Genomic DNA, 23598 nt, shown 5'->3' on the forward strand with positions numbered 1-23598 from the left:
AAGCATATACGACACGGATGTCGAAAAGACTAACATAAGTCACTGTGTAAAATTTCAGCGAAATCGGATGATAAATGCGCTTTTTATGGGGCCAAGACTTTAATTCGAGAGATCAGTCTAAATGGCAGCTATATCAATATCTGAACAGATCTGGGCCAAATTGAAGAGGTATGTCGAAGGGCTTGACACAACTCCCTGTTCCAAATTACTGCGAAATTGGCCCAAGACCTTAAATCGAGAGATCGGTCTATATGGCAGCTATATGCAAATATTGATCGATCTAGGCCAATTGTACAAATATGTCGAGGGGCTTAACTTAACTCACAGTCCCAAATTTCGGCGACATCGGACAATAAATTCACTTATTAAGGGTTCAAAACCTTAAATCGAGAGATCGGTCTATATGGCAACTATATCCAAATATGGACCGATCTGAGCCAAATTGAAGAAGGATGGCGAAGAACCTATCATAACTCAATGTCCCAAATTTCGGCGAAATCGGACAATAATTGCACCTTCTATGCACCCAAAACCTTAAATCGAGAGATCAGTCTATGTGGCGGCTACCGATCTGGATAATCCAAAGCGGATATAAATTGCCATCCTTAGGGGCTCAAGAAGTAAAATCGGGAGATCGATTTATATGGAATCTATATCAGAACATGGACCGATATGGTCCATTTACAATCCCAACCGATCTACACTAATAGAAAATTTTTGTGCAAAATTTGAAGCGACCAGCTTTACTACTTCGAAAGTAAGCGTGCTTTCCCCAGACAGACGGACGGACGGACATGGCTAGATTGACATAAAATGTCATTAGACCAATATTTCGATGTGTTACAAATGAAATGGGGAAGTTAGTATACCCCCATCCTATGATGGAGGGTATAAAAAGAACAAGAGTCCGGGATAAGGCATACCTTTGCCCTGGATCTTTCGGTCCTACACCTAAAACAGTAATCGGATTGTATGTTGTGCACCCTAAAAATTCAGAAGAAAATCCCTAAAACTCTATATTATATAATCTGTGTTCTTCACATATTGCCTAGGCCTCTTTCAGTCCATACCCCTATGTTGGTTCAAGTCTGAATATTTTTTTGTTCAAGTCTGATCATTTTTTGACTGAATATCGATTGATATTTTTCTAACGGAAAAGTTGATTTTTTCAAAATTAAACAATAATAAGCGATGCGACACTAACTGTATCCTTTATGATGCATTGCGCCTATAGAGGGCGCAATTTTCATTAGATTAGGCAAACCTTTTGTACAATGATTTCTTCCATGATATCCAACTGACTTTTTTAATCTTGTTTTTATTTAGTCTGTGGATTGATATTGCTTCTATATATGTTGCGATTATCGATAGTTTGCCAGCTCTACCCCAAAGGGAACTTGCTAAGAATTGCTACTCTCTCGTGCAAGTATGTGGCCACAACAACAACAATATCTTACTTAAAAATGTTTTTCATTTTAGAACAAACCTTCCTACATCTAAACTTATACTTAGTTATAAATTTTAGTGCTTAATATATTTATGACACATCTCATGATTTCATTCCAAAAACCCATTGACCGAACAACTCAGAAAACTTGTTGTGATGGGAAAAAGTCAATAAATGTCAAACGCTTTAGTGTTAACTTATCTCATTTATAAAACACATGTTCAAAACGTTGACATACATAAAGCTCTTAAAATCACACCAGTTTTGCACAAAAAATAAAAGAAAATTAAAATCAAGATTTTAGGAGATTTGGTAAGCCCTGGAAACTTGAATATAATGTGATAGTTTTTGTTCCCATAAAAACTTGATATCCGATTTTTAATGAAATTAAACTTTTGAATGATTAAATCAATACAAACAGAGGAAAAGGTAATTCAAATTAGAATTTTATGCAAGCATAGATGTTAATAAAAACATTAAGATGGACTTTAGAAACATACATTGACAGACATTATAAAAATATTTGCAGATGCTGCCATCGGAGTAGGTTTTTGTTTTCTTCATGGGAAGTTTACATGGCACATCATGATGCGTGACTAAAAAATGGCTAAAAAAATTTAAATCATTTGATTTTTTCGGTTATTGGCCTTTAAACAAGAAAAGTTCAAAGTTTAAAAAATAGAAGAAAAGTGTGGAAAATAAAATATAAAAAAAGTCAATGTACCGTTTTTGGCAAAAGCTGTAATCAACACGTACAAACGATGAGTACCATAATGATGTGCGATGTAAACTCCCCATTAAGCGCTATATTGCAGGCAACAAATATTCATTTACAGGTAGTGGCAGTTGCCCAACAACAAATTATTGAGTTCACCATCTGTCTAAATCTGTGACTAGTGCATCTCTGATTATGAGTGTGTTACTACAATAGTTTTCGCCATTTTTCGTTGCTTGTGTTATAGTTCTTAACTACAATATAACACACACAACCAAAACTCGTTGACAGATAGTGCACTTCGCGTGAAAAATTTTACTCAGCTGTTTACCCCCATTTACAATCCCAACCAACCTACACTAATAAAAAGTATTTGCGCAAAATTTCAAGCGCCTAACTTTTCACCTTCGAAAGTTAGCGTGCTTTCGATAGACGGACATGGCTAGATCGACTTAAAATGTCATGACGATCAAGAATATATATACTATATATGGTCTAAGACGCATATTTCGAGGTGTTACAAACAGAATGACGAAATTACAATACCCCCATCCTATGGTGTAGGGTATAATAGCCAACTCCTTGATGATGTGTACAGAAACATATACCGCATTTTTGGCTTGTAGAACATTTGGTAGTAGGTTTTGGTCGGGTTTGATAGGATTTTTTTTTAAATATTGGTAGGAAATAATTTTCTTGAGTGGCAACACTGGTCATGATTGCGGGGTTTACTAAAGAAGGTTAGGTCACTTGGCCAGCTGATGGAATTGTTCAACTCCAAAGTTGTTTCCAAATCCCACTAGAACGTCAAATGCTTGGTGTGGACTTTAACATTTTTTCACATTTTAATTGTTTTAATTTATTAATTACACGATTTTAATCATAAATCTTTTGATAATGCAAATAAAAACTAAAATGTCAATGAGGAAGTGTCCAGAAATTTGACAGCCAAGCGGGAATTTGCGCCACCATGGCCACAGGGTTGTATCGTTGATTTCGTTGTTGTTGGGCAAGTGTCCCAACCTTCTTAATTCCATCATGCTATGTTGTATAAATCTTAGAACATTGGTGCCTAGGCAAGGTAAAGTCACTAGTCTAGCTGATGGAATATTCAAATTTCAGAGTTGTTACCCACAGGGTTGCATAGTTGATTTCGTTGTGATCAAGTATACATTGCTTGTGATTCAACCGATTATACTAAAAGGGCAGAAAAAAATAGAGATTCCGTTCTACAGAATCGATATCGATTTATTTTTACTCATATAACCCGATTGTGCTATATATACTATGCAGTAATGTAGGGCATGGAATCGCCATCATTTTCTTTTTTTTTATTTGGTTTCAAGACGTAATCTTAAATTGTATGAATAATTCAAAATCTCTGTTTTCAACGAAAGTGGCAACCAGTTTTTGCTCTATTGAATCAATCTTCTTCTACATATTTAAACCAATCGGCACATGGAATTTTATGTTAAATTTTAACCTTTTACAAATGACTGTCTAGCCGAAGAAGAAAGAAATGAATAACAAACAAAATTGATTTTAAACCAAGAAATTTGCATCACAAAACCAAAAATATTAGAATTTAATGAAAAACATTTCAAATGAAGGTAATCAATTTTTGTCTGAATTCTTAAGTGCAATTTATTAGAGGATTTGATTTAATTTTACTTTTATCTGAATAAAACATCATAGTTATAGAACAGTCTTCCTTTAGTGTTTTATAATGCAAGAGAGACTTTATAGACAATCATCGTGCGCACATGTAGATTAAGATGGCAACTCGATTGTGGATGGCAATTCGACTATGGTTGCGTTGCCAGAAGATAAAATCATGAAATAAAAATTAGTATAGGAGGCCACCGTAGCGCAGAGGTTAGCATGTCCGCCTATGACGCTGAACGCCTGGGTTCGAATCCTGGCGAGACTATCAGAAAAAAATTTCCGCGGTGGGTTTCCCCTCCTAATGCTGGCAACATTTGTGAGGTATTATGCCATGTAAAAATTCTCTCCAAAGAGGTGTCGCACTGGGACTGCACTCATTGATATGTGAGAAGTTTGCCCCTGTTCCTTAGTGGAATGTTCATGGGCAAAATTTGCAATTTGCAAAATATGAAGTATGAAGTTGGACTTTTTTTGTCAGTTTCATTCGATGTCAGTGTTTTCAACGTTCAGCTACTAAGTAAATTGTAAGAAAATATGCCATTCCATACAGAAATGGAAATTTCTATAACAAATTTGCTCGTTGGCAACTCAACTGAAGAGGTATTTTATGGGGTTGGGCGGCCCCCCTGGGACTTAACCCAACTTTTATATAAGTCTCGTATTCTACTTCCAATTACCTTTCATTTTATACCCAAATTGCCCCAATCAGTAAACATGTATTTTTGGCGGTGGGTCGGGCGCCCCCACACTTGGGTAAAATTTTTATATCAACTTTGACTATTCTCTTAAATACCCTTCATTTGATACCAATATTGTCCCAATCATTAAACGTGTACGTTTAAGTGGATTTGGAGGTAGGGCGTCCTCCACGGTTATTTGTAAATATTTTCCCAATCGGTAAACATGTACGAATGAGTAGGTTTTGGGGTAAGGCGTCCTCCACGGTTATTTGACCCCAAAGTTTTATACCAATTTCGTGTTTTTGGGTTACCATAAGTGTGCAAACCAAATTTCAGTGCAACCATCTCCGAGATCTGGGAGTTTTGAAAATTTAGATAAGAGGAAGGGTCCACTCCCCTTTTTTAAATTTTTTTATTTTAATTTTAAATTGAACAAATATTCTATTTACTATTTTTTTCTAATTTTTTAGTTTTTTTATTTTTCTACAACTTTTTTTATTTTAAATTTAATTTTTTTTTATTTTTATATATAATATTTTTTTTTTATTTATATATTTTTTTTTTTATTTATATATTTTTTTCGTTTTTTTCGATTTAAAAAAATATTTCTTTTAATTAATTTTAAATTGGACAAACCTTCTATTTACTATTTTTTCTAATTTTTATTTTAACTTTAATAATTTTTTTTATTTATGTATTTTATAATTTTTTTTCTCGTGTTTTTTTGATTTAAGAAAAAATTAATAATTTTTTATTTTTTTTTTTTTTTTGATTTAAATTGGACAAGTATTCTATTTCTAATTTTTTTACAATTTTTGTTTTTATTTTAAATCTAATGTTTTTTTATTGTTATATATAATAATATTTTTTGTTATATATTTTTTCTCGTGTTTTTCCGATTTAAATATTTTTTTTTAATTAAAAATTATTTTTACATTTTTTTAATTTTAAATTGGACAAACCTTCTATTTACTATTTTTTCTTATTATTTTTTTTTCTTATTTTTTATTTTTTTTTAATTTTTTTATTTTTTTTTCCATTATTTACTTTTTTTTACTAAATTTTTTGAATTTAATAATTTTAATTTAATATATTTTTTTTAATTATTTACTTATTTTAAATTTGTTTAAATACTTTTTTTTTAATTAAATAAAAAATTTGACTTTAATGTAAATGCTCGGATAAGGAAATCGGAGATCAGGCCTTAACAAATTTACACCCTTACGTTATTCATGTTTTCCTATTGAAAATAATGAACTGTTGGCTATTTTCTGAGTGGCGTGTGTGGTTTGTGGAGATAATAATCAAAGGTGTTAAAGGTTATTTCATTATTTTGTAAGCAAGTCCTAAACAAAATGAAACGGAGTGTATCTCTAAGGCAGCTAGCTACACGTAGTATGTATGCAGATAAAGATTTGAAGATTTGCACAGAAAAAGTTATACAAGATAAGCAAATTGTTTTTTTTTCCATTTAGGGTTCATAAAAACAGTTATCCAAAAGCGTTAACAAGGCAAAGACAGACAGATAGATAGACGGACACAAAGACAGTTAGGAGGAAAACAAGCAACAAGAAGATGAGGCAGAAGAAAACATTTTGTCAAATACCAAGTTTTGCTGGTGCTCCATAAACAACATTGTTATTCCAAATGGTTGCAGCTATTAGCACCAACGTGAACAGTAGCCAGTAGCTGCTGATGTTGTTGCGCCTGCGCAAAAGGGCTTTCGTTGAAAAGTGGTGATGTTGTGAGGGCGTAGACATTGTCTGCTGGTTATTTTTCCTTTTGTGTGTGTGTGTTTGTTTTCAAATGCACTTTACCAGCTATGTTTGTTGGTTTTCGTAAGATTTCGTGATATTTATTTAACTTTTGATAATTTTTTGAGATATTTATTTTTTTAATTATTATTTTTGTAAATTTTGGCACACATGGAATTTTGCTTTTTTGCTATTTGATTGACAATTTATTATTTATATTGTATGAATAAACATTTTTGAAAACGTGTTGCAACACCCACAGAGTTTGGCAAGAAATTGGATTTTGTTGTTTCTTTATATAAATATTTTTTAAATTTAATTAATTTTTGTTTTTTCTGTAGCGAAAAGTAGTTTTCCCGTCTTCGATTTAAAGAAGAGAGACCGTTTAAACTTTACGTCCGTACCGCAGCGCAGCAATACGTTTAGTGAATTAATAAAGTCGCGCTTCTAAACATCTTCAAGTGTTTGGTTTGTTGGTTGGCTGGCTGGCGGTAGCTTTTGCGCTTTTGCTTTGGGTATGGCGTCTGGCCTGGCTGGCTGGTGTGGTTTTGTTTCGCTTGTCACCCGGCTGATGCGGTGAACTCTGTGATTAACGTAAGGGTACTACAATAAACAGCGAACGTGCTGCTGTTGGAGATGACTCTGCTGTCCGTTGGCTCAGCCTCTCTACCTCTACCTCTTAACTTTAGAGTTTTTTCATAATTTTTTTTTGACTCACTCACTGCCTTTGCATTGTCGTTTAAATTTATGCTTGGTTATTCATTGATCGTTGTCGACAGCGGCTGTGGCGAACGCTTCTTCTCCGGTGTCATCCCCATTTCCATTGTCATTTGGCTGAGTTGTGTGATGATGCGGTTGTTGTTGTTTTTTTGGCAATTGACTTTTTAAGGAAGTTGCTGTTGGCTGCTGCCTCAGCTCATAAGAAAAATATTGACAATTAATGAAGTTGTTTAAGCAAAAAATGTTTTAAATAAACATTTAATTTTTATTTTTACTGCAGAAAAACCCCCAAAATGTTGTGGTGATCTCAAATATTCATAAAACCAATTTGAAATCTTTTGTTTGAAAAAAAAGAAAGAAAATAATAATAATAAATAATCCTTTTTTCAATTTTGCAGTTATCACCTTATGTTAATTTTTATATTAAAAAAAAACGAATACTCAGAAAAACAAATTCAATGAGATCAGTTCTAAAAAGTTCGATTGGAAATTTGTGCCAAGAACTGTAGTTGTTGTTAGCTTTTTATTTTCTTCGTTCTGGCCAATTGAGCTTTGGTCAATAGAGAATAGATAATTTAGTCAATTTTATTAGGCTTGTCGGTCATTGTTGATGTTATTTTGCGGTTGTTTTTTTTTTTCTTACTGTCTCCCACCTTTACAACTAAGGCTGTCTCTTGCTATGGGTCTCCGGTTTGTTGTTGCTGTTAATCATATGGATTTTTTTTCATTGTTTTGTGCTGCTTACATTCTAACGTCACTATTAATGATTTTCATGTTGTTGCTATTATTGTTGTTGTTGTTATTATTATTATTTATCGTGGGTTTTTTTTTGTGTTAACGTTTTTTCTCTCCGTCTTCTTCGATCGTGCCGATCGTGTGACGTGAGTGTCAAAAAAAGTTTTATTTTGATGAAGTTGTTGTTTTTGTTTTTGGCGGCGCTGTGTACAAATATTTTTGTTAACACTCGAGAAAAAAAGTTAAAAAAACTAAAAAAAATTAAAAATAATAGCGATTTTTGCAAACACTTAAGAAAAAAATGAAAAATTAATAAAAAATATCAAAAAATAAAATTTAAGTGTCCGCTGAAGCTCTTGAGACAAAAAATTAAAAAAAAGAATATTATATAAAACATGTAAGAGCGTGCAAAGTTTGGCCGGGCCGAATCTTATATACCCTCCACCATGGATAGCATTGGTCGAGTTCTTTGTGCGGTATCTCTTTTTAGGCAAACAAAGAATAATGAATAAGAACTGTTATATGAAGTTATAGTCCGATTCGGACGATAAATGAATTAAATGCTGAATGAACATTGTGGAAGTCATTGGGTAATATTTCAGTCCATTCAGGTAAGAATTGCGCCTTGTAGGGGCTCAAGAAGCAAAATCGGGAGATCGGTTTATAAGGGAGCTGTATCAAGCTATAGATCGATTCAGACCATATTGGTCACGTATGATGATGGTCATGGGAGAAGCTGTTCTACAAAATTTCTGCCAAATCAGATGAGAATTGCACCCTCTAGAGGTTCAAGAAATCAAGATCCCAGATCGATTTATATGGCAGCTAAATCAGGTTATGTACCGATTTGCGCCATACTAAACACAGTTGTTGGAAGTCATAACAAAACACCTCATGCAAAATTTCAGACAAATCGGATAAGAATTGCGCTCTCTTAAAGTTTAAGAAGTCAAGACCCAAGATCGGTTTGTGTGGCAGCTATACTTGGTTATGAACCGATTTGAACCATACTTAGCACAGTTGTTGGAAGTGATACCAAAACAGAACGTGCAAAATTACAATCAAATCGGATAAGAATTGCGCCCTCTTTAAGTTGAAGAAGTCAAGACCCAAGATCGGTTTATATGGCAGTAATATCAGGCTATGATCCGATTAAAACCATACTTAGCACAGTTGTTGAAAGTAATACCAAAATACCAAGAGCAAAATTTCAGTCAAATCAGATAATAACTGCGCCCTCTAGAGGCTCAAGTAGTCAAGACCCAAGATCGGTTTATATGGCAGCTATATTAGGTTATGTACCGATTTAAACCATACATACCACAGTTGTTGGAAGTGAGAACGAAACACGTCATGCAAAATTTCAGCCAAATCGGATAGGAATTGCGCCCTCTAGAGGCTCAAAAAGTCTAATCGGTCTATCGGTTTATATGGCGGCTATATCACGTTATGGACTGATTAAGCCTATACCTAGCACAGTTGTTGGGAGTCCAGAACACTTCAAAATTTCAACCGCATCGGATAAGAATTGTGCCCTCTAGAACTCTAGAAGTCAAGACCTAAGGTCGGTTTATATATCAGATTATCAACCGATTTAGACCATTCCTGCCAGAATTGCGCCCTCAAGAAGCTCAAGAAAACAAGACCCAAGATCAGCTTACATGGCAGCTATATCAAAATATGGACCGATTTGGCCCATTTACAATCCCAACCGACCTACACTAATAAGAAGAATTTGTGCAAAATTTCAAGCGCCTAGCTTTACTCCTTCGAAAGTTGGCGTGCTTTCGATGGACGGACGGACGTAGCTAGATTGACTTAAAATGTCATGACGATCAAAAATATATATAAACTTTATGGGGTCTCAGACGCATATTTCGAGGTGTTACTAGCGGAATGACGAAATTAGTAAACCCCCCTTCCTATGGTTGAGGGTATAAAAAGGCAAAAAAAATTCTTTCGATTTCAGCTGGTGGCTAATAGGAGAGAGGATAATAAACAATCTTTGTTTAAATAATTTGCAAATTAATGATTATAGTTTCCTCCCAAAAATTCAATACCAAGCTTTATCATGCATATCATGAGCTCAATACTGGTTTCAAGTTCCACACAAACCAACAAACAGTATGGTAATAGATTTCATAATTTGCATTGTTTGATTATTTTTCTTTTTTTTTGGTAATTTCATTAATACATTTATCACTACTCTAATTACATATAAACGCACGCTTTAATATAATTATTAATATATATTTTTTATTATTAATATGTGAATATAAGTGTGTGCTTATTGAATATGCTGTATGTGTGTGTGTGTGTATGCAAAGTTTCATTAATAACTAATAAAAAATTATATAACTTCATAAATCATTATTTCCCGCTTGTATGTCATCTTTGAATTTCGACAATTAAATTAAAAATACAAAATCTCATTAAATTCAATCGATCATGGATGATACTCATAAAATGAAGTGCCATAGAGTATGATGTGTACTCATAGGGATCTCCAAGTACTCCATACATTTTTGCAATTTCATTATTAGCGTTGCAAATCGGTGTGTTTTTTTTTCAGCATGGACTCCCTGGTTAGAGTTGTCGTTGAGGATTCTTTTTATAACACTAGGCATCCGTTTTGAAGAAGTTATGTATCCTTTTTTTGAGAAGGAGTTAAAAGGACCCCTTTAATGAGTGGAAGGATTACAATGTTTCAAAAAAAAAAGATTTCCCCACCTTGTTGTCAGTTATATCGCCAAAGTCTTTAAATATCTGAAAAACAAAAAAAAAACCCATAAGGGTAGATACTCTATTAGGCATTTCACGTGAACAACTTTCAAACTCTATATAAAACAAACGTGTAAGTTAAAAACACGTGAAATAAATAAATGCCTTTTTATGCCCTCCACCATAGGATGGGTGTATACTAATTTTGTCTTTCCGTTTGTAACTCCTCGAAGTATGCGTTTAAGATCCCATAATGTACGCTAGCTTTCGAAGGAGTAAAGCTAGGCGTTTGAAATTTTGCACAAATACTGTTTATTATTGTAGGTCGGTTGGGATTGTATCCAATTTGGCTAAAATTTTCCACGTGGTGTTTTGGTATCACATCCGACAACTGTGCCAGTTATGGTCTAAATCAGTCCATAACCTGATATAGCCGCCATATAAACCGATCTCCCGAATAGACTTTTTGAGCCTCTGGAGGGCGCATTTCCTATCCGATTTTACTTAAATTTTGAATGACGTGTTTCTTTATGACTTCCATCAACTGCGCAAAGTATGGTTCAAATCGATCCATAACCTGATATAAATGCCACATAATCCGATCTTGGGTCTTGACTTTTTGAGCTTCTAGAGGGCGCAATCCTTATCCGATTTGGCCGAAATTTTGCATGAAGTGTTTTATTTTGACTTCCAACAACTGTGTTAAGTATGGTCTAAATCAGTCCATATCTTGATATAGGCGTTATATAAACCGATCTCTCGATTAGGCTTCTTGGACTTCTAGAGGGCGAAATTCTTATCCAATATTGTTGAGATTTTGCATGTGTCGTTTTGGTATGACTTTCAACATCTGTTCTAAGTATGGTCTAAATCGGTATATAACCTGATATAGCTGCCATATAAACCGATCTCCCGATTAGACTTCTTGGGCTTCTAGAGGGAGAAATTCTTATCAAATATTGTTGAAATTTTGCATATGTCGTTTTGGTATCGCTTCCAACATCTGTTCTAAGTATGGTTTAAATCGGTATATAACCTGATATAGCTGCCATATAAACCGATCTCCCAATTTGACTTTTTGAGCCTCTGGAGGACGCAATTATTACTCGATTTGCCTGAAATTTTGGACGTGGTGTTTTTCTATGACTGGTGTTTTTCTATACGATGAAGTCATTCAAAGAACTTGACAAATGCGATCCATGGTGGAGGGTATATAAGATTCGGCCCGACCGAACTTAGTACGTTTTTACTTTTTTTTATAATGCGTTTTGACAGTTGTTCGGCCAAAACTTCAAAGTCAGTTCTGGACTTTTGAGGTAATTAAGTGACATACACAAGCGTGCATTCGCATATATGTATGTATGTACGTGAGTATCTCACACACATCCATACTTGACAACAGTTTCATTTTTTCGTACTTTTATCGATTATACAGCCATGAAATCGGTTTTATTTGGGATTTAAAAATAAATCCAGTGAATAGTGGATTTATTTTTGCATGGTACAACATGTCAAGAACACAGAAATGAGCACTTTAATGGCGAAGAAGCCATAAATCCAGATTTAGTGGCCAATGTAAACGTATTTTAGGAGTTTAAAGTGTATTCCTACTTCTATTATACCCACCACAATAGGATGGGGGTATACTAATCTAGTCATTCTGTTTGTAACACCTCGAAATATTGATCTAGGACCCTATATTTATGTAGTTTGTTGGGGATCGCAAATGGGCCATATCGGTTCAGATTTGGATATAGATCACATATAAACCAATCTCCCGATTTGACATCTTGAACCCCTGGAAGCCGCAATTTGCATCCGATTTGGCTGAAATTTTGCACATGGTGTTCTGTTATGACTTCCAATAAATTTGGTATGGTCCAAATCGGTCAAGAATCTGATATAGCACCCATATACACTGATCTCCCGATTTGTTTCAAATTTTGAACGTAGTGTTCCGTTGTGACTTCCAACAACTGAGCCGATTACGGTCCGATTTGGCCTATAACCTGATATAGCTCCCATATAAACCGATCTCACGATTGGATTTTTTGAGCCCCTGCAAGCCTCAATTTTTATCCGATTTGGTTGAAATTTTGAACATAGTGTTCTGTTGTGATTCTCAACAACTGACGGTCTGAATCGGTCTATAACCTAATATAGCTCCCATATAAACCGATCTCCTGATTTGACTTCTTGAGCCCCTGGAAGCCGCATTTTTTGGCTGAAATATTGCTCATATTGTTCTGTTGTGACTCTTAACAACTGAGCCAAGTACGGTCTGAATCGGTCTATAACCTGATATAGCTTCCATATAAACCGATCTCCTGATTTGACTTCTTGAGCCCCTGCCAGCCTCAATTTTCATCCGATTTGGTAGAAATTTTGCACATAGTGTTCTCTTATGACTTCCAACAACTGAGCTGAGAATGGTATTAATCGGTCTATAACCTGATATAGCTCCCATATAAACCGATCTCCCGATTTGACTTCTTAAGCCCTTGAAAGCCTCAGTTTTCATCCAATTTGGCTGAAATTTTACACATAGTATTCTGTTATGACTCCCAACAACTGTGCAAAATATGGTGCAATTCGGTCAAGAACCTGATCGCCCTTGAACCCTTACAAGCCGCGATTTTTATCCGATTTGACTCTATTTTATGTTATGCTTCAAAACAACTGTGCCAAGTACGGCCCAAATCGGTCTATAATCTGATATAGCTCCCATATTTTAGCAGAAGCCATTGTGGTGGGTTCCCAAAATTCGGCCCGACCGAACGTAGCACGCTTTTACTTGTTTTGTTGTTTAAAATTGTTAAGATTTGTACCAACCTTGGCAACCCTAGCCCTTATTTAAAATTGGAAATATTTTCTGTTGATAATTTATATATTTGTTTTTTTTTTTTTTTGAAATTGTATTTCCCTTAAAGAGGTATATTTGTTCATAATTTGGCTTTATTTCACATTGTTATGGAGTAATGATGCTGTCGGTTGATTGTCTTCTTGTCGTATTGTTATAATGCTGATGGATGAAAATTATGAGGATGGAGATGGGATTCAGTTTCTTGGCTCATTTTTTTTTTGTTCGGTTGTTGGCTTTTCATTATGATTTGTTGTCCATTGTTTGCCGAATGAGATTAGCGACGGTGGAGAAACCCCCCAACATCAACCAGCCCTTACTAACCAACTAAGACAGATTCGTTTTGGTTTGAAATTGTTAAGATTATTGTTATTATTAACACACAATTAAACTGCAATAATCTTAACTGCATCATTTCCCATTTCTAAGATGGCTATCAACAATATGATTGAGTAGCCGCCAATGAGGCGTTAACAATGTGGAAGTGCGATGGAGCAATCAGCATTTTGTTTCTCCATTTCGTCTTCCATTGTTCATGTAGTAATGGTAATTGCATTTTCAAGAGCATTAGTAGGATAAGTAAGTCCCCCCTCCCCCCCATAAATGCCAATAAAATCGTATCGTAGGTACGGACAGACATACATATGTGTGTATGTACCCAACCAAGGCATTGATAGCAGCATTACAAAAACAATTCCAAAAACTCTTAAATAATATATTCGCATAATATAAAAAGTGGTTTCCTTCAAGACAATGTTCAATACCTGAGATGTTGTTCCATCAGCTCGAATCTTATTCCATTGTTTTGTTTCATTTTTTTCCCCTCTAATTGTCTCTGTATGTAATAAATACAAATTAACTGAAACTGAATTGTTTATTTTCACATTGAGAATCCCCAAGATGATCAACAAAAAACAAAAAGAAACGACTACTTGAAACACCAAAGCAAACAATAGTTGGCACTTTGGGCTATAACTAGTCAACAAAATATTTTTGTTTTTTATAGAAATTTGGTCAAAATTTCAATTTTATGGAATTTTCTGTAAAAGTAAGGAATTGTTAACAAAATCTCCTTTAAAAAAAGAAAATATTGCAAAATTTCACGTAGAAAAAAATTTAGATAAAATTTCCAAAATTTTGAAAACAATTCCCATAGATATGAAAATCTGACAAATATATCCCACCGCAGCGCAGAGGTTTGCATATACGGGTTCGAATTCTTGCGAACAATTAGAACAATTTTTCAGCGGTGTGAGTTATTATGCCATGTAAAAACTTCTCCCCAAAAGAAGTGTTGCACTACGGCACGCGTTCGGACTCAGCTGTAAAATGGAGGCCCCTTATCATTGAATTTGAACTTCATGCCTTTTATTTGAGCTCTTTTTTGCAATGGTCGATGCACAAATACAGTTTTGGTAGAGTTTTATGATGAGGACATTTCGCCCCGAATGTGGATATCAAATTCCTGTCTTGAAGCCTAGACAAAAGCAAATCTGCCAATGATGGTAAACGCGTGGGTTTAAATAGTGGCAAAAACATTGGTTGTTATCCACTCCTAATGTTGCCATGCATTGAAGTGGTCTAAAAACATCTCTCCATTGAGGCGTCGCACTGCGGTACTCCGTTGGGACTCGGCTATAAAAAGGAGGCCCTTTGCATTGAGCTTAAACTTGAATCGGAAAGGACTCATTGATATGTGAGAAGTTGAAATGTCTATGGGCAAATTTTTGTTCTACTCCCTTAAACATTTCTTTGGACAACTCTATTTAAGAGGGTAAAAAATTCGTCAAATTCGTGCTCTACTCCCAAATACTTTTCATTTAAGCCCAAAATTTTCATGGTCGATTAATATTTACCGTTTGGAGGGGGTTTTAGGGCTGGATCTGTCACTCCGCCACTTTGCCTTAAAAATAGGTATCAAATTCGGTCTTTACCCCCAACCTTTCATTTGAGCTCTATATTGGTATGTTCGGGAAATAAGTGCTTTGGGGCTTACCCACAAACACTTGGCTTCAAAACTGGATTCCTTTTATACTCTCAAATATCTTTCATTAGAGTCCCATATTGTCATGATGGGTCAAATAACCTATTTGAGATGTTTTAATACCCTTAACAAAAATTTGAACGTCATTTTCTTAATCTACTCCCAAATTGCTTTCATTTGAGTCCCATATAGCCATGATCTGGTAATGTGCCTATTTGGATTGTCTTCAGGGGGGGAGAACAGCTCCCATTACATGGACTTAATTTGTTTGCCTTATTCGCAATCTACTCGCGAATGTGCTTCATTTAAGTCCCATATTGAAATGAACTTCCAATATGGCTGTTTGGGAGAGTTTTTGGGTTAGGGCGGCCCGCTGGGTACTTAGCCTCAAATTTTAATATCCTATTCGTATTCAACACTCCAATACCTTTCATCTGATACCAATATTATTCCGATCATAAGAGATAGGAGTAAGAGAGACGATGCACCCCCCCTCCGATATCGACAAATTATATAGCCTATGTTTCCTTCCAAAACAACCTACACAATCTTTGAAAATTTCGAGAAAATCGGTTCTACTGTAGGAAACAAACAAACAAACCGAGCCCCATATAGTCGTGATTGGCCAATATACCCATTTGGGGCGTTTTTGGGAGAGTGGGGTGATCCCCTATACTTCGATCTGATTTTTAATACCAGATTCGTAATCTACCCCTTAATACCGTTCATTTGAGCCCCATATTGCTAGGAACGTTCAATTTGTCTGCTTGGAGGAGTTTTGGGGAAAGGGCAACTTCTTGGGTTCTTTTCAATACCATATTCCTATTCTTTTCAACGCCATATTCCTATTCTACTCTTCATTACCTTTCATTTGATATCTATATTATACTTATCGGTCGACTTTTGATTTTGAGGAGTGTTTTTGGGGTAACGGGGGAAACCTCCTCCTTCCGATAGTAACAAATTACAAAGCCTATTCCTACTTCCCGACTTTATTCGTAATCTACTCCCGAATATTTTTCATTTGAGTCGCATATTGTCATGATCCTCCAACAAAGCTATTTTAGGGGGTTTTGGGGTTGGGGCGGCCCCCCATTTACTTGGACCCAATTTTTAATATGAAATTCGTATTCTACTCTTGAATACCTTTCATTAGAGTCCCATATTGTCTCGATAGGTCCACTTTTATTTTTAGATAGAATTTTTGGGGTAAGGGGGAGGGTCCGCCCCCTTCCGATATCAAAAAATTATATAGCCTACCCGTCCTTCCAGACCAACCTACACAATCTGTGCGAATCCGATCGTCTCAAAATTTGGTACAGGCATGTTTTTCGGCCTAGAGACGAAGCTTTTTGATATTCGAACAAATCGGCTCAGATTTGGATATAGTTTGTCCGATTGTCAGTAATAATGTAATAAAATGGTAATTTGTTAACAGATTCTCTCGAAAATTGGCAGGAAGGATTTTCCCTTGACTCTCGACATTACTGGTGAATTTCATGGAAATCGGCTCAGATTTAGATATAGCTCTCATCTATATCTCGAAATCGGTTCAGATTTAGATATAGCTCCCATATATAAGTTTTATCAGATTTTGGGTAATTTGCAATAATGTTGTCATTTGTCAGCAGTTTGAACATATTTGCTCGAAATTTGATAAGTTTTTTTAATAATCCATCTGAAAACATCAGAATTAGTTCCGAATTGGATATAGCTCCCACTTTGTACTTATTAGGTGGTGTAGGGTATTATACTGTAGGCAACGCCCGATTTTTGCCCTTCCTTACTGGTTATATATCAGGATTCATTGAATAAGGTTAAGCCAAGCAATCAGCCGACATACATTTTTTTAAATTTTTTGCAGTACTTGGCTTTGAGGATGTCAACTCGTTCCCTTTTAACATTCATTCTTTGTTTACGATTTCTCCTATTTGATGACATTTTCAATCGGCAGATTTGACATCCTTAATGATGTTCATGGGGCCTATACACTTTGTGTTTTGCAAGTGACTTAACCTTCTATTAGTAAATCCTGGTAATTTTGAAAATTTTTTCAAAATTTCATTTCTGTAGGAAATTTTGTAAAAATTTCATTTCTATAGGAAATTTTGTCAAAATTTCATTTCTATAGGAAATTTTGTCAAAATTTCATTTCTATAGGAAATTTTGTCAAAATTTTGTTTCTATAGAAAATTTTTTCAACATTTCATTTCTACAGGAAATTTTGTCAACATTTCATTTCTATAGGAAATTTGTTGAAAATTCCTTTCTGCCAATTTGATAAAAATGTTCTTAAATTTTTGGTCTTCTACTTCCCAATGTGCATCTCACTAATTTATGTAAATGTGTGTACTAAAGTCTAAGTGTAGTGATGGACATCCGGGTGAGCAAAGGCGCCAATTAGTCATTGATTTATGTTAAAATTCAATACTAAAGTTCAAACATTCTCATCAACATTGAAATTATTTTTTTGTTTGTTTTTTGTTGCTGATTTTCTGGAAATTAAAATAATCTCTAGAAATCAACGAAAATCTGTTTGCAAATCAACACTTTGGCTGAATAAAACGTGATGATGACCTTGTCAACTTAAAGAGGAGGCTTTGAAAACTATTATAGGCTAAAATGATGCAACTAATGAAATTTTCCAGAATTACATGAACAGCAATTAATCTTAGAGAAAGCGTATGTTTATAATTTATATTTTAAAAGTTAATATTAATAGGTATTTGTGTGATTAGCTGTTAACTGTACTGTAAAAACTGTAGATGTTGTTTTCAATCAATGCTTACTTTTATTATTTCCACAAAAAAAAGTGAGTTTAGTCTTTAAGGCGGTTGTTCGATGAAGCTAGCCTTACTTTTAATTTTGACTTATATACAGTGGCACAGAAACATCTACATACCCTCCACGTTTTACAAAACAAAGTTTTAGTAGGAAAAAGTTTTTTTTCTTATGTCTATTGTTGTTCAAATTGTTCGCCATGGTTCTCAGTATTATGATTGGTTAAAATTTTTAGGGTGAAACCTTATCACAACTACGTTACTATCAGTTTACGCAACTGGTATTCGTGAAAAGGTATGTAGACATATCTGTGCCACTGTACATTTTTACCGGAACGAGCTTGCTCACCTACAGGAGCTTAACGAGGATCGCCACTTCCACATGAAAATGTGGCTACAACAACAACTGTAAATGTATGCCTAAAATTCAATCAAAACATCAATAGACATATCGATTCTAAATACCTCACTATCTAATGGTGTGAACGGCCCTTTACATTATCTATAACTGTAATTATCGATTGTTTATGAATAGAGATGCCAGGTTTTCAAATTTTTCTATTGCTAGATTTTTTTTGAAACTGACTAAAGAATAATTTCTTTTTTCATCTCATATCCTATAGCAAATAATGTCTCATTGTTGTTTCGATATACAGCCTCAGAATTTCAAAATATTTAAACAATTTGTATTTTTTATGCATAACTCACTATGTATCAGCTTCACTTTACCAAATCAACAACCACTTGAGCATTTCAAAATTCCCACAATGTGCGCACGTTCACCTCAAACTCAAAAATAAAAGAAAACAACAGAAAACGTTTAAATGTTGTGATATTGTTATGATAATGTGTACATATTTAAACTCAAAACCCCATCCAATTGTCTCAAAGTAAAGAAATGAATTTGATTTGAATACCTCCTCCTTTTTTTTTGATGTTGATGGACAATGTTCGGTTTTTTTTTAATATTTCCTCAAAAATATGAAGTGGCTGCACCCAAAACGCGTATTCTCTTCATTTGGCCAGCATGATACTGGAATATTTAAAAACATTCATAATAGTAATAATATTGAAGAACTTGATTTTTGTGATCGTATATCACATATAGTTTTTAAATTGCTAATATTTTCGTCAGATTATGCATGAATTTTCCAGTGCTTTATTGTTATGGTTGTAGCAGATGGCATATTCTTATTAGCCAACGTTGGTTCCGGAACTGGTTTAAACAAAAGTAATTTCATTTTTTTGACTTAAATTAAATTTAGATTTTTGTTTTGTTCAAAAGTGACGGTTGATGGTTTAATAGGCAAATTATAAAATTAATGACTGTGACAGCAAAAAAAAAAAAACAAAACACGTGGTAATTAATCGAACCCATACAAATCACTTCTATTTGTTATAATTTATTAATTTATACGAAAGTCAGCTAAAAGCTCGTGGAGCATAGTGAGCATATTTTATCATTGACAGGTATTTACAGCACTTTCAGCTTGAATATATTTCTAAGACCATTCTAATCTAAATGAGTGCAGAAAATTTTGAGAATGGCTAGGCATTTATTGCGATTCACTAAAAGAAGGTTAGATCATAAAGTGGATAGGGCCCATGAACATTATTAAGGATGTCAAATCCAAGATATATTCATTTACAGGTAGTGGCAGTTGCCCAACAACAAAATATTGAGTGCACTATCTGTCAAAATGAGTGATTAGTGCAACCCTGATTTTAGGTATGTCACTATTTCGCGCCATTTTTCGTTGTTTGTGTTATGGATCTTAACTATAATACACACACACAACTAAAACTCGACTATTTGCGACACTACCTAGGTCAATATGTCTTGGTCAAATCTGCTGATTCAAAATGTCATCATATAGGAGAAAAATAAAGAATGAATGTAAAAAGAGAATAAGTTTACATCCTCAATGCCAAGTAGTGCCAAAGATTAAAAAAATGTATGTCGGCTGATCGCTTGGCTTAACTTTATTCCTTGAACCCTGGGCTTTTATTTATATAGCAACAAACATAGGATGGAGTTGCCAAAACATCTAAGTAATGATTTGTCAACACAGGAGGTTAAAAATGTGCACTATCTGTCAAAATCAGTGATTAATGCAAATCAGGTTTTGTGTATATTAATAGTTCGCGCAATTTTTCGTTGTTTGTGTGTGGCATGGTTCTTAACTATAATGCACACACACAGTCAAAACTCGCAGACAGATAGTGCCCTTTGCGAGAAAAAATTGTACTCAGCTGTTTACGGCCTGGCATGATCCATATAAAAATAAAAAATTATATATATGCGAAAAAACAAGCGCATTTGTATCGCTTAGGGCCCTAAGAAAGCAGTTACAAACAATTAATCCTAGTTAATATTAAGGCAAATTTCCCGTAAATAAATTTAAAACGTAAATATATTTTGTTAAAACTTTTTACAGCCATTTCAAAAGATGTACAGAGTACTCTGTTCTAGCCAGGTTTTGCCTTATTTAAAGTGTCCTTAATTTGAAGAGAGTCCAAAGCATATGATAACAGCTGTTAACCAGCTTTTTAAACAAATCCTTGACATATCTCTCTCTCTCTCTCTCTCTCACTCTACAGAAATGAATGTAACGTCCTTGTAATCCTTGTAGTCCTTGTAATTATGATATTGTCAGAAGCGAACGTTGTTCAGCCAGTTGCCCTGGTGATGAATGACGCATCTTGTTTAAGGTCAAACAAGAAAAAACACACACAAAACTCCCCGACAGCTGTCCTCATACTTTGCAGTATTCAAAAACATGTAATAGCCATATTTCATTAGCATTTAAAGTTGAATTATTAAAAACACAAAACCACCACAACACATTTGCATGTAGGTGGAAACAAGATATGTGATTGGAGAGAACTCAGGAAGAAACATTTAATTGATACGAACACTTGTCTTTCACGCATGCTGCATCATCATATGCACAGCAGATAAGGCAATACCATTAAGCCAGTTTGGGATATACAGGCGTGGTTGAAATATGACAACAACAAAATTGATGGAATGTTGTGTGGTGAACAGAAATTCTGACCATAAAGTGTAAATATGGCATATTAGCTGATGGTTTATGGCCATGCGTTAAGATCACTGACCAAACTGGTTCCAGAGTGCATTTTTATTGCAAAAATTATTGAGAAAAATACAACAGCAACAACAACAACAACAACTAAAAAGCGAAAAACGAAAACAAGAAAACGAAAACACTTCAATCGATTATTTAAAACATCTGAGCTCATTCACAACCGAGAGGAGCGATGTTTGGCGAGCAAAGGCAACATCGCAGTGGATGATGATAATGATGATGCCTTTGCCATGACCTTAACACACTTTTCTGTTTTGTCTTCGACTATGTCTTTTGGATGATTGCTTTTGTTTTTCTTGTTTATGTTGTTGTTAAAATGTGGCGATCCAATAAAACAATCCCACTAACCAGTCAGTCAGTCAGTCAGCCAAAGCCACCTAATTGTCACCACCTTTAGGGTTCGTCTTGGGCTATGAAAAGTGAAATGAAATGGGATCTGCTGATCAACTACTATTGCTGTTGCTGACATAGAGACAGACAGCCAGTCAGCCGGAGGTAATATGAAATCGAAGCAGTCAAAATGACTTCGTTGTATCATGCAAATTAACAACTTTGGCAGCTCTTCGCTATTAATGCTAATTTAAATGCTATCAACAAACAACGCGTGTAAAACAACATCATAAGCTCAAAAAAATGATGTGAAATTCTGTGGGAGCAAGTTGGTGGTATGATAAACAAGGTTTTATATGGTTTCCAGCAAAGAATATTTCAAATTCGGGCAATTATTTCTATAAAACATGTGGTTTTGTCATTTATTCCCAGGATTTGGTAATAGAAGGTTAGGTCACTTGCGAAAACATAAAGTGGATAGGCCCCATGAACATCATTAAAGATGTCAAATCTGCCAATTGAAAATGTCACCAAAAAGGGAGAAAACCTATACAAATAATGTGTGTAAAAAGAGAACAAGTTGACATCCCCTATGCCAAGTACTGCCAAAAATTTAATAAAAAGGAGGCCCCTTATCATTGAGCTTAAAATTGAATCGTACTGCACTCATAGATATGTGAGAAGTTTGCCCCTGTTCCTTAGTGGAATGTTAATGGGCAAAATTTGGAAAAATTTTCATTTGAGCTCGCAGTCCTATGTGCTCCGTTATGATACCAATAGCTATACTGACCTCCTTCTTGCTTCCTTTCAGTATTAGCCTCGTCTTCTCACGATCTGGAGCACCCCATAGGATTTTCGCTGTCCTACCGACCGTTTCGCTGTTCCACAATGTTGCATGCGCATTCGTCGCCCACTCCATTAACTCGGACTGCGTCGACCCGAAAGGCTTCGGGTTAACCAAGTTTATTGATGGCAGTCCTCTAGCCTTCACCACCAAATCGTCTGGTCATTCATTTCCCCTTACTCCGTTATGGCCCGGCACCCAAACGATGCGGATTTTGCCATCCTCAGAGAAGGCGTTAATATCCTTCTTACATTGCAAGACTGTTCGTGACATTACCGTCCTGGTTGTTATTGCCCTTTTGGCAATTTTACTGTCGGTAAAGATGTTCACACTCGACGTCCTCGCGTTAGCATCACACCACTTCAAGCATTCCGGGATCTCCCGGATCTCCGCCTGCGGGACCGTATTGTGGTCAGGCGGTCTAAAACAGATCTCAGTCCTTGGGTTCTCAATGTAAACCCCAGGCCCAGACTGTCCTCTAGCTTTGATCCATCCGTTTTACATGATCTTCCAGATGGCAATACTAGAGTTCCGTCAATCCAAGACTGTGCCGATGGCAGCAGTGCCTCGCATTCGACCTCAAGGTTCATCTCAGGTATACGATTGGAAACCTCTTCCCTTCCTTTCAGGTTTCCTATCGTCGCCTCGTTTTTACCGCGATGGTATGAGCAGCTGCCACCCTCAATCCATTCTCCTATCGCCTTAAGTCGCATAGCCGCAGTGGTTGCCCCACACTTATTCTGTATGTCAATGGGTCGGATATCTTGAATAGTCTTCAGTGCTCTAGTGGGGGTGGTCCTCATCGCTCTGCCTATGCCAAGACAACATGTTCTCTAAACCTGTTGTATGGTCCTTATGTTGCACTTTTTCTCCATAGCAGTCCACCAAACTACTGAGGCGTAAGTAAGTATTGGTCTAATCACGCTCCTGTAGAGCCAGTGGACTATCCTCGGATTCAGGCCCCATTTGGAGTATACGGCCCATCTACATAGTGCCCAAGATCACACCTAAGTGTTTGACCTTGTCAGATATCGAAATCGTCTTATTGATTAAACGTGGTGCGTTAAATTGGCCCACCTTCGTCTTCCTCGTGAACAGGCATATTTCAGTCTTCTCTGGGTTTATATTGAGACCTCTGGGTCTAGCCCAGTCATATGCCATATGCAAGACACTTTCGGCCCTTCTGCATAGCTCGTTCCTTACTCCTTAGAAGTATTATAACATCGTCTGCGTAGCAGACGGGTTCAAATCCC

General features: G+C 35.5%; 2 protein-coding genes across 4 annotated transcripts in view; one reads left to right on the plus strand and one right to left on the minus strand.

The window, feature by feature from the left end:
• The window catches only part of LOC106094723 (mucin-2), a 30524-nt gene extending 23650 nt beyond the window's left edge, over positions 1-6874 (minus strand). The window contains exon 1 of one of the 3 annotated variants that reach the window (XM_013261967.2): positions 6114-6874. In XM_013261967.2, coding sequence (XP_013117421.2) covers positions 6114-6267 — 154 coding nt within the window. In that variant the 5' untranslated portion in view covers positions 6268-6874. The remainder of the gene's footprint in view (positions 1-6113) is intronic. The other 2 variants (XM_013261963.2, XM_013261975.2) reach the window with 2 other exon arrangements.
• LOC106094686 (synaptojanin-1) overlaps positions 1-23598 on the plus strand; it is a 78500-nt gene that overhangs the window by 52550 nt on the left and 2352 nt on the right. The gene's annotated exons all lie outside the window — the stretch shown is intronic.

This window comes from Stomoxys calcitrans, chromosome 5 (genome assembly GCF_963082655.1).
Source record: "Stomoxys calcitrans chromosome 5, idStoCalc2.1, whole genome shotgun sequence".
Taxonomy (NCBI): Eukaryota; Metazoa; Arthropoda; class Insecta; order Diptera; family Muscidae; genus Stomoxys; species Stomoxys calcitrans.